Genomic DNA, 16,606 nt, shown 5'->3' on the forward strand with positions numbered 1-16,606 from the left:
GTAGTCAGTGTGTGTGTGTGTGATTAAAGATAAGAATGGCATCTTGTCAACTTTAGAGGAGGACATGGATATCACACCTAATGTCCCTTACTAACTCTTATTGAGTGAGAGTGTCCCCAACTAATACTCTCAGTACATAAATGTATCCTCTCCCTCTTAATTCAATGAGTCGTTATAAAGTATGAGGTATACCATAACCAAGCATGCATAAATGAACAGTAAAGTTTAAATATTCTTCCATCGTGTGTGTGATGCACATATAGTGGAGTGCCTTATAGCATGAGTTATAAATGTAAAATGTATTAACTAATATATACATGTGTGTGTGTGTGTGTATTGGGTCATCCCATAAATAATGCAGCTTTTTTAATTGCATGAACTAAATGTCGGAGGGAAACAAAATAAACTACCTACAATCAACTTGATATAAAAGCAGGTAGTAATTTTACCTTGTGCTTAATCTTAGTGAAAGTGCAGTATATGGGGATCGGACAATAAGTATAAGCCAGTGTCAATGGTGGTTCCAGAAATTCCTAGTCAGAAACTGCAACCTAGAAGACAAGCCTCATCCTGCAAGACCTGTAGAGCTTGACAAGGACATCCTTCACACTTTGGTGGAACAAAATCTCATCATAATTGTTAAGGAACTAGCAGAGAAGCTTGGATTTGGTCCTTCAGCTATTCATTGGCACTTGCATGCTATCAGAAAAGTCAGCAAATTGGGTCAATGGGTTCCTCACAAACTTTCTGAGTCTAATCGCATGCAGAGAGTGAATGTGTGCTCTTCTTTGCTGTCATGTCTCATAAATGGACATTTTATGGACTGAAATGGATTCTCTATAAAATTGACAAGCACTGAAGACAGTGGGTAGGGAAAGGAGAACCACCAGCATCCCAGGTTAAAGGTTTTCACCCACGTAAGGTATTATCTATTTGGTGGTATATGAAAGGGTTTGTCCACTTTGAACTTTTAAACCCAAACCAAACAATTACAAAGGAGTTCTACTGCGAACAGCTTCAGTGGCTTAAGTCTGCACTAGAAGAAAAGTTACCATCTTTGGTTTCAAGACAAAAGGTGTTCTTCCATTAGGATAATACTGAGCCACATACAGTAAGGATGACATTCCAAAAGCTGGAGCAGTTTGAATGGGAAACAATGCGCTACCTGCCATATTCACCAGACATTACCCCATCTCATTTGCTCCACAATCTTCAAAATTATATGGATGGAAAAAATATGAATTCTGTAGATGAGCTCAGAACAGTAGTGGAGGAGTATTTTTCATCACAGACAACTGAATTTTACAAGAGGGGACCTTGCAAGTCTACCAGATAGATGGAAGAGCATTGTAGAAAATGAAGGAGAGTGTATTTTAGATTTAAAAAAAACAAACTTTATCTTAATTTTGAAAAAGTAAAGAAGTATAAAAACACTGCATTCTTTATGGGATGACCCTATAATATATATATATATATATATATATATATATATATAAGCTATATAAATATTTAAATTCTATGGTTGGGTAATATATGGTGAATTTATTCACTGCTGTACTATTCTGACTCTGTATGTTGATTAGGGGCATTTGATTTGAATTCGTGATGTATAAAGTTGGAACTAAGTGTGCACATGTATACTTCGTGCTTTCGGTATGTATTATAGTTTCATAATTATGCATTTGCCAGCGACCTTACTGATGAGCCACGGATGATTAATTAATCAATTGATTGACTAATTAATTGATTTATTTCATCATTAATGGTGAAACTCATGGGTATAGGGTAACTGAGAGTTTTATTCATTCAAGTGTCCTACAAGCAATGTGCAATGTAAGAATATCTCTTTCGTTGTTTGGGTTTTGACTGCCCTTTCCAGCATGTAAGGAATCCACATGCTGGTTTCCATCTCCATGTATAAACTCTTATACACTATTATATATATATATATATATATATATATATATATAGGCATTGTGATGCAAAGAGGAAAAACATAACTCAAATATGAGTATATGTATATCTTTTTTATTGATATTTAGCAGAAACAACAGAGTGGCATGTGGCTGAAAGTTTTGTACAATTGATAAGTGTCAACACAAGAAATTCTCAGTCCTTAAGTCACTCTATTGCTTCTGATATATATATTCTAGTTTTCAGAAAGCTATTATCAGTTGGAAATAAAGGAGTGAAAATGAAAGTGAAGCAAGAACCATTTTACATTTCAATAGTCCAGCATTTTAGGTTTATAAAGGCCTTTATTAAGAGAAAATAGAAATTAATCTTAAATGTGCACAAAATTAGAAGTTTTGTGGCTTTGATATCCTGGTTGTTCCATCTTTCCAAATGGTTTCTAACAGGAGAATTTGTGTGAATGTGTTCTTTAACATGGATATGCACTTTTCAGATAGTACTTCTGATGTAAAATCTTCCACTTATATTTCAAGCTATGTAGTACACAACATAAGCCCATGAACACGTCTACATCTTTGATATGGCAGTCAGCCAGTGCACATATATTTTTGCTATGTGTAAACCAATTCTATGACAAGAATATTTTCAGAAAAGACCCAGCATGTACAGGTTGTATATTTAGACACACCCCACCACCTACAGATTGCATGACAGATTGCAACAGTGATTCTATAATCAAAGCATGACAGTTTTAGAAAGGAATACTGTTGTTTGGAGATATGAACATTCTTTGGTGGTTTAATATTAGTCTGGTGACTTGTAAAGGATGCTGGATATTCACATGGCCAGTGCTAGGAAGTGTGGAGCCCAATTAGAGAACTGTCAGTGGGGCCTCCTACTCTACAAAGCTGAAGATCAGTGTTTTTTGCTTTGTGTAGTATGCCAGCCCCAGCCAAAAAGCATTGAGGGTTTGAGGTTTCACTATTATCCACAATGATATACTTAAAGATTCATCATAGTGTCCTCTGTTCAAGTGTATGCACATGGCCCTCTCTTGGTGCGAGGCCCAATTTGAACAAATCTAACTTATTGATTTAAAACCAGCCTGGGTACTTATTATCCATTAGCATTCTTTTGATCTGCATGATACAGGAAATTCTGTTTCCTGCTTTGCTGCATCTCTTTACACAGAAGATATCATTCCACGCCTCAGTACTGATTGGTATGTCTGGTCTACAATGCACAAATAAACTAGTACAAGCAGTTTTACTGGGGCAGATTGTATTAATAAATCCTTTCTCTGAAGTTTTTGAGTTGAAAATCAACTGGAGTACAAAAGAGATCTGGTATCGTTAGGATGTTTTATTTCAAAGTCCCATTGAACATGCTATAATATACTATTTGCCTCATGACAACATGTCAGCATCAGAATGAATGTCATCCTCATTTCTGTAGAAGAAAGCATTGGAGAAGCTGATGGTCTACACATCTGATAGGATGACCCACACCCTAGATAGTCACAATATTTGTTTATATGTGAAAGAATTATCAAAATGAATCCAGTATTGTTCACAATAATAGTCTGGAGCTGGTTGCTGTCTGAGGTATAGGTTTCAAGAAATAATTGGGTTAGTCACAAAGTTGATGGTTGAGAGAGCAAGTATAAAGTATAAAGGTATTTAAGTGGAAATGATGTTTGGATTAATGGTATATCATCTATTTTGTTTAAGTGCAATGAAATTACAAACATTGGGTCTGCTAATGGCAGAGTTGGCTACATGTCCAGAAAGGAAAGAAATATATATCAATGTAGTCCTGGGAGACACATTGAAAAAAAAATACTAAATGGTAAAGCCAGGACATCTTTGATCATAAGTCCTATTCAGTTAGGGTTTAACCCAAAGCTGAACCACAACCAAATCAATCTTAGTGCATCGTAATTATTTCTTTTATTAGGTTTGATAAGTGGGAATTGAAGATAACAGAAATATGGGCTTTGAAACATGAAGATATTAGCTACTCTAAGGCAGAGCTTCCTAAACATTCAGTCTGCTTCCACTTTGATTATACATCTTATTTTTAGTAACCAGCATGTGTAAAAGTCTTGCAACATGAAAGGTTTTTTTGATTTTTTTTCCTGTGGCCAAAGTACGTGTGCACTAAACATATAAGTGTCCATTTATTATCTTAACCCTTTCGTTACTCTATTTATTTTGAGATGCTCTGTGTTTCTTTCAGTTTATTTTAAATATAATAAAGAATTTAGTAAAATAACTTAGTTATCATTCAGCTAGTGTTAGGAACATAAATTGTGGCTAAGGTTTGGTGGAAGATTTTAATTCAAAACTTATGTAAACAAGACATTTGTACCACAGAGCCAGAGCCGGTTTCAGCCAGGTTGGTAACGAAAGGGTTAAGACAACAAGCTGGCAAAATCATTAGCACACAGGACAAAATGCTTAGTGGCATTTCTTCTAGCTCTATGTTCTGAGTTCAAATTCTGCTGAGGATGACTTTGGTTTTCATCCTCTCAGGTTCAATAAAATAAGAACCAGTAAACTCAACAATGTAACTGACTAGCCCCCTCACTACAAATTTCAGGCCTGGTTTCAGTGACTAGACCAAGACCAACATGATACATCACCTTCAAGGTTTAATCAATCATATCAACCCCAGTTCTTATTTTTAAGTGTGGTATTTATTTTTCTGAATGCTATTTGTCATACCCTTAAATTACAGGACATAAACAAACATGGATGGTCATACACACACACACACACACGCTTACTCACTCACTTGGGCAGTCACTTATTTAAGTGCTAATAAAACTCGACATTGCTTGATTTTGGTGATTGGATAAGAACTGGTGCTTTCATTATGTATATAATGTACAATTATTCATTTCAAATTTTGGCACAAGGCCAGCAATTTTAGATGAAGGGTAAGTCAGTTACATCACCCCCTCTGGTACTTCTTTTACTGATCTTGATGGAATTTGAACTCAGAACATAAAGATGGATGAAATTCCATAAGCATTTTGCCCAGCATTTTAACAATTCTGCCAGTTTATCGCTTTATGTCTAAAGTATAATTATTTATTATCATATTGAATGCAATTAACCTTTTGTGCACACATAAATTTTTTTTGCACCGTGGTTGCAAAGTATGTATGTGGGAGTGTTTGTATTCTTTTACTTGTTTCAGTCTTTTTGACTGTGATCATGCTGGAATACTACCCTCAAGAGTTTTAGTGAAACAAACCAACCCCAGGACTTATTTTAAGGCCAGTACTTATTTAATTAGTTTCTTTTGCCGAACCACTAAGTCACAGCAGTTCGACAAAAGAAACCAAAAGAATAAGCACCAGGCTTCAGAAAAGAAAATAGTACTGAGATTGATTCATGTGACTATCGGTTTTTCAAGGCAGTGCCCCAGCAATAAAAGATAGAAGAACTGGGACAAGGTCTGAATTGAACCCACACCCACAGTTGCAATTCTGAAAATGTTGAAATCCTTGTAACGAAGGCTGATTTTCATTGTGAGCAACTGCTTAGGTTACCATGACCATTGTTAGCATCATCATCATCATCATCAACAGCAGCAGCACCATAACCATCAGCCTCACCACCACAATCATCATTGTCATCACTATCTTTACCATCATTTCCACAACATCCACCACCATCATCATCAACAACACAAAGGCTGCTGTTGGCTCCCACTCTCTTTTGGCCATCATCCCATTTTCTGAGATCAACCACAATCCTTCAGTGACTCCCATATGCATCTGCATATAATCAGAAAGATGCTATGGTTTGTCATCTGTTGACTTTTTTCTGCTTCAAATGTTACATGTTGCATAATAAGATCTGCTGTTTTGATGCAGCGTTACTGTGCAGTAAGTTTTGGCGTGCCAACCACCTCTACAACGCAAGTGTTAGCTTGTTTGGATGCTATCCAAAATGAAAGGCTTAATAATAGAACATTTTTTGGATTACATATACACCTATAGTTTGTAAATATATCTGTGTGTGTGTGTGTGTGTGTGTGTGTGTGTGTGTGTTTATATATATATATATATATATATATATGTAAAGCTTCTCATATTCACTTGGGTTTTGAAAGCACCTATATTTATAATTCATGTATTCTTGAGCTTCATATACATATCTAGGTGTAGGTATGGCTGTGTAATTAACAAACTTGCTTTGTGGCCATGTGGATTTTGGGTTCAGTCCCACTGCGCAGCAACTTGAGCAAATGTTTTCTATTTTAGACCTGAGCCAACATTTGGTAGATAATACTGTATAGAAGCCCATCATATATATGTTTGTGTGTGTGTGTTTTGTGTGTGTGTGTGCATGTGTGTGTGTGTGCATGTGTGTGTTTGTCTTTGTGCGTTTGCTTGTCCTCCCACCATTTGTCAACTGGTCTTGGTTTGTCTATATCCCAATAACTTAGCACTTCAGCAAAGAAGAACTGATAGAATAAGTACCAGAGTTAAATTAAGTACTGGGATTGATCTGAGTGACTAAACCCTTCAAAGTGGTGCCCCAGCATGGTCAGAGTCCAACAACTGTAATAAGTAAATGGCAAAAAGCATGTTCATGCTCTCCACACACACACACACAGTGAAGCTGCTTGGTGCAAATTGACTGACCGTGAACTCTGTTATGACATTTTCACTCACTTCCACCGTTTGTAGCAGTTCTTGGAAGTAAAATGTGTAGAGTGTGTTTGTCTCAAAAAGAAAATCAGGTTTTAGCTGTACAGGATCTCATTGATTGGGTCAAGGAAGACAAAAACCTTTTGAAAATGATCATAACAGGCGATGAATTGTGGGTCTATGTAAGCAATTCCCTATTAGAATTTCTTGTAAGACATGTGAAGAATTTCCTATGAGAAATTTTTCTGAGAAATAAAATAATACTTTGTAATTCCTATTGGTAAATGAAACATATAATGGTGAATAAATAATACCAGAGAATTTCCAATTTCCTATTTTGTTATATGTGTGTATGTATGTGTACACACACACACACTCATATAGTTAATCCAAACATGAAAACACAAAGAGAAAACAACAAGGCGAGGACGTCGAACAAGTATAGTGTTATTGGACGCTCAGGAAAGGAAAGAAAGAAAGGAGTATTTAACGTTTTGAGTGGAGCTCTTCATCAGAAACATAGGTAAAGGAAAGATCCAAGGAAAGGAAGACAGAGGGGAAAAAAATCGCCAACGATACACACACGGTCACGTAATCATTTTAATAAGCACAGGATTTGAACGTGGGCACTTTTATTATTATGCTCTGTTAGGACAATAATCAGATGAGCTTAGCTTTGGCTAGCATGCTATACAAACTCATCTGACTATTAAAGCATGAAACTTGTAGCTCACATTTAAAATCCTGTGTTTATTAAATAATATTTATCTCTCACTGGATGGCATACTCTTTTGTTTATCCCACCAGTAACAGAATAATGTGTCTGTGTGTGTGCACATGTATGTGTGTTTGTGTGTATACTTAGAAAGTATTGGTACTGATGCCATATAAAAAGCGCTGGTAGTGATGCCAAGTAAAAGCACCCAGTACACTTTGTACCCAAGACCACATTGTTGCACAGTAAATTTCTTAAACACATAACCATATCTTTTATTTGTTTTGGTCATTAGATTGTGGCCATGGGAACCATTAGCACACTGGTTGAAATACTTGGTGGTATTTTGTCTGTCATTACATTCTGAGTTTAAATTCTGCCGAGGTCAACTTTGCCTTTCGTCCTTTCAGGGTCAATAAAATAAGTACCAGTGGAATACTGGGTTCAATGTACCCAACTAGTCCCCTCCCTCAAGATCTTATGTTGCCTTCAGTTGCAGTTTGTATTTATTAATTACATTTAATTGTTACTCCTCATTTCAATGTATACATATACTCCTTGTTTCTCCTCAACCTAATTTAATATTCTCTGGTAGTAAGTTGTACTTATTTAACTTATGAAAGCATAAAGAAGTTTAAATGAGAAGTTGATTTCACTGTTTAACCCTTTATTGTTTAAACCAGCCATATCTGGCCCTGATATTCTACATGTCTTATATTCAAACTGGCGATATCTAACCTCTCACACCTAACCTACATTGACATTCTGAAAATAAACAATCACATCATTGAAACCTCAAAGCTATGAGATAATGCATGATTAATTCAAAACAATTTGAGTGAAAAAGTATTACATTTAACAGAGTAATCTGAACACTAAAGGGTTAAAAGCAGTCATCTTGTGTACTAAACAAAAAATTCTGTTGTCATTCTGCCTACTTTGTCACTTGGTATAACTCCTATGACCTTGTACAAATTTCTATCACATAATATGATTTGAACCTACACACACACACACACACACACACACAATGTGTTGGAGTAGCTGTAGTCTATTGAACTGAGTATAGTAAATAGTTTCTGCAGATCAAAACTTAGATAAGATTCAGTGTTAAAACTGACTGATAGGATTTGAACTCCATCATTAATCAATGAAATTAATTACTGATCAACACAGATTATCATCTGTGCCACATTTACAGCCCCAATAATAATATCACAATAAATTGTATTCTGGCACTCCATTTGTTACAATGACAAGGGTTCCAGTTGATCTGACTAATGGAACAACTTGTTCATGAAATGAATGTGCATGTGGTTGAGCACTCCACAGACACATGTATTCTTAACATAGTTCTCAGGGAGATTCAGCATGACACAGTGTGACAAGGCTGGCCCTTTGAAATACAGGTACTACTCATCTTTTGCCAGCTGAATGAACTGGTGCTATGTGAAATTAAGTGTCTTGCTCAGAGACAAGTGTCACCAGGAATTGAACTCGCATCCTTACAATCGTGAGCTGAATTCCCTAACCACTAAGCCACATGCCTATTAAAATGATAATAATAATAATAATAATAGTAATAATGGTTTCAACTTTTGTCACAAGGCCAGCAATTTTAGGAAGTGTCAGGTTAATTGCTTGATGATATATGTTATGATTTTAAGTTTGCATATTTTATATTTGAGAAGATCAACCCTTTTGATACCAACCCACCTGAGACCATTTTTGTCTCTATGGTACAAACATCTTGTTTTCAAGACTTCTGAATTAAAATCCTCCATCAAAACTTAGTATTAGTTTCTGATCCAAATACCAATTAATAATGACAGTGTTATTTTATTAAATTCTTCATTATTTTCAAACTTAATCAGGAGTGGCTGTGTGGTAAGTAGCTTGCTTACCAACTACATGGTTCCGGGTTCAGTCCCACTGCATGGCACCTTGGGCAAGTGTCTTCTACTACAACCTCGGGCCAACCAAAGCCTTATGAATGGATTTGGTAGACAGAAACTGATAGAAGTCCATCGTATATATATGTGTGTGTTTGTGTTTGTCCCCCCAGCATTGCTTGACAACTGATGCTGGTGTGTTTACATCCCTAAAACTTAGCGGTTCGGCAAAAGAGACCGATAGAATAAGTACTAGACTTACAAAGAATAAGTCCTGGGGTCGATTTGCTCGACTAAAGTTGGTGCTCCAGCATGGCCGCAGTCAGATGACTGAAGTAAGTAAAAGGGTAAAGTACAGACAGAGGATCTCAACAGAAATATGGTACCGAAAGGTTTAATAAATTTTGTTGCTTGGTTATCATTAGTCATGTCCATGCAATCCCTTGCTAGTAATAAATGAATTCTATAATTGTTTCCCAGCGTAGTGAGTAAAACAGAGTAAAGTTCTTTCCCAAGTCATCTAGACTCATAAGGGCCATTCTCCTGGTTTCCATGGCATATACATTCCCCGCCTGGATGGGACGCCGGTCTGTTGCAGGATTACTTATTTTTGCCATTTGATTGGACTGGAGCAACATGAAATGAAATGAAATGTTTTTTTTGCCCAGGAATCAAAACCTCTCTCTTATAATCATGAGTCCAACACCCTAACCACTAAGCCACGTACCTCCACATAGCACTTGAGCTTACCAGTAACTGTGTACATTAGCACAGAAATTGTATGGAAAGGAATACTGGATAATAACAAGAATCTCTCTGTAAAAATCAGACATGTCACGCCCACATCTGTATATTATTTTGTTTAGTATTTTAAAAAGACCCTATTAAATTTTTTTTTGTTTCTATTAATTTCAGGTGAAGTCCGCTATGCAAGAAATACCAGTAAAATGACCACATTGATGCATGTTGACCCTACATTGCCATTGTGGATGTTTTTTGATGTTTATGGCAACGTTCAGAAAATAAAAATACTTGGTAAGTAATATTAGTATATATCATTTCAAATTTGGCATCATCTCAAAGTTTCCTGGTACTCCTCTTCCAACATTTCCTTATTTCTGTTCACCATCTTTCTAGCATCATTGGTTTACATAACTCTCTGAATTCAACTAATGTTCACTAGAAATTACACTTGCTGATAAAACAAATTTCCAAATAATTTGTGCCATCTAGTTTTTTATTTCCCTGACAAGAATTTCCTACTAGTTTAAATGTGATACAAAATGGGTAGGCTTATAGAAAAACATACTTCAAGTGTAGATTGAAAAAAAGAAATGATCTTAAACTAGAGTGACTTTGGTCTTCCTTTTATTCTCTGAGCATCATCATCATCATCAATTTTTCCTAGCTAGCATAAGTTGGTCAGGTCTTAACAGTTTGTGTCAGTTCTTATTCAGGCTTGCTGTCCCCACAACCTATTCCCAATGGATAGCAGGATCACATCTCACTCAACCATTCCATTTTGGGCATAGTTTAAACAACTGAATGCCTCTAGTATTAATAAATTTTTCTTAAAATTACAGAATTTGTTTTGAAATAAGATTATTTATGTTATTTCATTAGAAATTGTTGGATTGTGTTGGTCTATTCCAAGTGATCTTTAATCCAAGTAATCTTTAAAATATTTGAACAAATCCAATATGATCAAAATTTTTACTATTTATCCCAGTATGTTGCAGTTACCAATATTTTGAAGTTTGAAGGCAAATATTCTAGAGAAGGGAATAAATTCCTGTTGAATCAAGAATGCAACACTGTTTTGTTTCTCAGTTGATGCAAGTCCATTTCACTTATTCTGCTGGAAAAGCATGGCCATCATAATATCTTGTTCTCCTTCCTACCTTCATTTTAAAATCTCTATTAGAAAAAAAACAATAAATACATAAATTCTAGGAATATTTAAATGTTCATTACCAATCCAGTATATGAACTGACTACATTTGAATATTGTCAGAAAGATTAGTGAATAGTCTAATATATGTAGTTATACCAGAAATATTTCAAGAAGTTCAATAAGATCCTGAGTCTTCTATATAATTAGGAGCATATCCTGAAATCTTCTAGAGTGAGATATATATGACAATATATGGTTATACTGATAATTTGAGTATTATGCATTGCAATATCAAAAGTATATCCTAAAATTCTCCAGCTATAAACTGACTATGATCAAAATTAACATGACTGCACAAAAGACTGAGTGGTGCCTTTCTTATTCAGAATAATAACACAATAAAGAAAATACTCTAGAACTTCAGACATAACAAGGCGTCTACAGTATCACATAATACCATAGCAGAAGAAAATTTAAATCAACAGTAGAGTAAAAGAAATATGTTAGTGCTACTTAAATCTAAAAATATGGATACTTGCTTAGAAGTCACTAAAATCTGTTGAGTTGTAAAGATTCCAGATTTTACAAGCCAGAAATTCTCTCTTGTGCATTTGTCTTTCAATTTCTTCTGCTATTTAATTTGTAGCCAATGTTTTGTTAACTGGCAAGCTATCAAAGATTGTATTATTGTGTCTAGCTTCTTTATTCCAAATTCTCCTAAGATTGTGATTTAGTTGGATTCATTTTACGACAATAATATTTATTTAAATTTCCATTTTGGTCCCGTTTTACTTTTCGTTTTCGTTTTCTTTCATTCCTTCTTCAGCTGCTTGTTTCAACTTAGCTAGACATGTATCAATTGAAAAAGAAATCTAAACGAAGATTGTGCTAATAATGATATCAAATGAAAGCTCTGCAAATAACATTGTAAACAGACATTTGGATCTAACATTTATGTAGCTTAGATCTTCCTGTAATTTCTCTCCCTCCCTCTCTCTCACACCCATATATACTCAAGTAATATCTATACTAGTAGCTTTCAGTCTGTACAGTAGGATTCATTAGAGGGAGAATTGGGATTTTAGGCAGCTTGGCTGATATATCATCATCATCAACATCAAACAACTGTTTTCCATACTGACATGCGTTGGATGGCTTGACAGGAACTAGCAAGCCCAAGTGCCACACAGGGCTCCATAATCTGTTTTGGCTTGGTTTCTATGGCTAGATGCTCTTCCTAATGCCAACCACTCCACAGAGTATACTGGATGTCTTTTACATGACACCAGCACCCACACCATCTTTATATGTAGCACCTTGGTTTTAGGATCTCAGTTCTGTTGTGGTGGGTGGGTCTTCTCAAGTACACCAATACACCACTTATCTCGGTCCTCTATTATCTCCTTCATAGGGTTCAGCGTTTTGAGATCAGCCTTCAATATCATCATCATCATCATTTAACGTCTGCTTTCCATACTGGCAAGGGTTGGTCAGTTTGATAGGAGCTGGTCAGGCTGAAGACTGCACCAGACTTCTGTGTCTGTTTTGGCATGGTTTTGTGGTTGGATGCCTTTCCTAACACTTATATTATATTATATATATGCATGTGTGTGAAATGTATTCACTGAAGGTCTTAAGTTAGGAGATGTAATTATATTTTAACATCTATCTTCCATGCTAGCATGGTTGGATGGTTTAGCAGGGTTCAACAAGTCAGAAGACTGCATTGTGCTCCAATATCTGCCTTGGCATGGTTTCTACAGCTGGTTCTTTTCTTAATGCTAACCACTTATAGAGTGCATTTTTCAAGGTGCTATCACTAATGAAGCTGCCCTGTAGCTTGTAAGATTAGGATCCCCATTGACAATGTGATTATGAGTCAAATAACTCACTGAGTTGGAAGGGCCTTAGGTATACGTTGATGTAGTCTATCCTTAGTTCCATCTATTCCTAGCATTATGTATAATAATAAAAGAGGTAATGGATTAACAAAATCATTAGAGTGCTAGACAGAAATGCCTTGTAATATTCATTTCTGATCTTAACATTCTGAGTTCAAATCCTGCCAAGGTCAACTTTACCTTTCATCTCTCTGAAGTGGATAAAATAAAGTACCAATCAAGTACAAGTTTGATTTAACCAAAGAACTACTCCTCTCAAATTTGTAGCCTTGTGCCTATCATCTTCATTTTAACATCCACTTTTCCATGCTTGCATGGGTCAGAATTTTTAGAGGCAGGTTTTCCTTTGTTAGAAATAATTATTTAAAAGATACAGGAAAGATAGGGAAAAATTTAGAATAACAACAAACCCAAAACTTCTTTAAGAATGTTTTTATTCACAAATGCATCTCACTCCATTCTTAAGCAATCCCAAAGCTTGCAGAAAGGAAGGTAGTAATAACTATTTAATGAACCTTGAATCTGTATCAATAGTGAGGGCACATGGTTCAGTGATTAGAGCGTCGGGCTCATAATCATGAGGTAGTGAGTTTGATTCCCAGACCAGACTGTGTTCATTTATCTGTAAATATGAGTTACGATGTTACTGGTACCAAGCTGTATTGGCCTTTGCTTTTCCCTTGGATAACATCAGTTGTGTGGAGAAGGTGGGGGGGGGCTGGTATGCATGGGCGACTACTGTATTCTATAAACAGCCTTGCCGGACTTGTGCCTCAGAGGAGAACTTTCTAGGTGCAATCCCATAGTCATTCTTGACTGAAGGGGATCTTTACGCTTTAATCTATAACACTATTATTACAGTAAACACACACACTTATATGTATGTTAGTGTTGGGCCCCCACCAGCACTTGACAACTGGTGTTGGTTTGTTTGCATTCCCATAATTTAGTGGTTTGGCAAAAGACAATGGCATAAGTACCAGGCTTAAAAATAAGTACTGGGGTCATTTTTTTTTTCCCCTAAACCTTTCAAGGCAATGCCTTAGCTTGGCCACAGACCAGTGAATGAAACAAGTAAAATGTAAAGGATAAAGCACCATTTTTTTGGGTAGGTTTACTTGCTAATGCTTTTATCATTTGCTGGTATACATTGGCGTTTGTCCAAGGTGCTACGCAGTAGGACTGAACCCAAAACCACATGGTTTTAAAATGAGCTTCTTAATTGTTACAGCCATGCCTGTATCTCCAAACATATTTGTTTTCATCTGTCAAATTCTACAAATAAAGTATTAGCCCACACGAAACACTTGCCCAAAGTACTGCGAGATAGAATTGAACACAGAACCTTGTGATTGTGAAACAAATTTTTTATCCATACAACTGTGCCTGTTTATCTACTTAAAGTCGATCCAACAATGCAATAAGAGGTGTAGGGAGAGGGAACAATTAAAATCTTCATAATTATTAACTTTGTAGTTATTCTTCATATTTAAAATTTTTTTTTTCTCTTCTTTGTCTTTCAGGATCAGCAAACCCTTCTCAGACTCGAAGGTTACGCCCAGCTTCTGCCTGTATTGCTAACAGCAGTGGTAGTAGTGGTTTAACAGTAGCTCTGCCACCTCGTGTTTCTACTGCCCCTTCCACGCCTACCCAGTATCATGCCAACAATACTATCAGCAACAGCAATCCTAACAACAACAACAACAATAACATCTTGTCACCTTCATCACCAACTGCAGCCATGTCAACATTGGTACTACGCAGTCTCAGTATGCCTCCTCCATCAACATCATCGTCATCATCCACATCATTCCACACGTCCCAAACTACAGCCAACACATCGCCGGTTGAAGGTCAGAGTCTGATGAGCACTTTCTCTGCCCTTCCAGTGTCTGCTTCTTCAATTCAAAACAGAGGAGGACAAGCAAACCCCTATCTCTCCTTCCCTTCAACTTTCGACTCTGGCCTGGCTTCCATAAATAGCTCGGCCTCCGATGATAGTCCTATTGTAGACAATGAGAGCAATGAGTGTAACGTCTGTTATGAACGTCCAATAAACTCTGTACTCTACACTTGCGGTCACATGTGTATGTGTTTTGAATGTGCTCTGGCTGTGAAACAGGAACGTGGCGCCCTCTGCCCCATATGCAGACAGGAAATCAAAGATGTTATCAAGACATTTCGCTCTTGAGAAGTTTCCAAAACAAAGAAGCATCTTTTTTTTAAAAAAAAAAACATTACTTTAGTGTAGGTTATTCAAAGGGAAAGGTTGTATTTTATCCAAAAAGTTTCTGGTGTGGTGTATGATTCCAGAGGGTTCTCGGTCCAGGTAATATCTATAATTTGACAATTTCTCACCAATACATGCATTACTACACCCAACTTGTGTAAAGAGCTTCCTTCCAAAGAGTACCTTACTTCAGATATATCGCTATTGGTCAGCCGCCACGAACCAGCTGGTTTAAGCTGACCCTGGTTCCAAGCAAACACTTTGAGAAGTATTAATGGCTGGTTCCAAAACGAATGGACAAACAAACAATAAAATGGATCATAGAATGGATTATAGGATTAAAGAATTATATTTGTAAACATAACATATAAAATAAAAAGTCTTTTTCATTTTATTTTCATTTTTTTTCGGTCGCAAAATGTTTCAAAAATAAAGGAAAAAATGAATTTTGCTTAGTTTTTTTCTCTTCAAGAAATAGAGCTGTAAGTATTCTATATTAACATGACTAACATTGCACTATGTTATTAACACACACACACACACAATACGTGAATGTACACATATCTTGAAAAAATCACAGCCTTATTTAACAGTCAGAAGTCAGTTCTTAATTGCATTTTTTTTTATATATTTTAATCTAACGACAACAGAAACTAAAAAAAATTGAAACACAAGTTTTCTGAATGGTAATGAGGTGTGTCTTAGATTTTCTTTTTGTCGTTTTTGTTTGTTTTTTTTTTATTCTAAACTTATTGAAAATGTCACATAAATCTACTAATTATAATCAACTTAATATTCAGAATCATTTCACAGTGGTTTGAAAACACTATAGTGTAATTCCTAAGGTGGCTTTAGGAATTTTATTTTTTAATTTTTGTGTGTTTGTGTTTAATTCTTTCTTTCTTTTTTTTTTTTTTTTTTTTTTTTTTTTTTTTTTTTTTTTTTTTTTTGTTGCTATTGCAAAATTTCTTTTCAAACACATTTCGCTTTCTGAGACAAAATGTATGAAACAGAAAATACAGAAATACGGAATCAGTAAACAGTTACTGAAACCAGAGATCTAAGCTACAAAAATGTAAATATTTGAAAAAAAAAAAAAAGAAAAGAAAAAGAAGAAATTACTTGTAATGATAAAATAGATTGTAAAAATATTTTTTTAAGAAACTGCAGAAACACATTCTTTGGTTATTGTGCAACAAAATACATTTTTTAAAAAAAACCTGTTGAATTTTAAGCTTCAATTTTATGAAATTGCTTCACTGAAAGTCAACTAAAAATTTAAGCTTATTAGATAGCATCTCATATGTGACCATCTCTGATTCCATGATGCACCACCTCACATTTTCAAGAATTCACATTTAAAACATTCCATTATAGTTTTATCTAGGAACTTT

At 35.5% G+C, this 16,606-nt stretch overlaps 1 protein-coding gene across 5 annotated transcripts in view; it reads left to right on the top strand.

Moving 5' to 3' along the window:
- Positions 1-15,663, top strand: part of LOC115218760 (protein neuralized) — a 466,873-nt gene extending 451,210 nt beyond the window's left edge. For all 5 annotated transcript variants that reach the window (XM_029788680.2, XM_029788681.2, XM_029788683.2 and 2 more), the window contains 2 exons: positions 10,103-10,222; positions 14,506-15,663. In XM_029788680.2, the coding sequence (XP_029644540.1) occupies positions 10,103-10,222; positions 14,506-15,173 (788 nt within the window). In that variant the 3' untranslated portion in view covers positions 15,174-15,663. The remainder of the gene's footprint in view (positions 1-10,102; positions 10,223-14,505) is intronic.
- The last annotated feature ends 943 nt before the right edge of the window (positions 15,664-16,606 follow it).

The sequence above is a fragment of the Octopus sinensis genome, linkage group LG14 (genome assembly GCF_006345805.1).
Source record: "Octopus sinensis linkage group LG14, ASM634580v1, whole genome shotgun sequence".
Taxonomy (NCBI): Eukaryota; Metazoa; Mollusca; class Cephalopoda; order Octopoda; family Octopodidae; genus Octopus; species Octopus sinensis.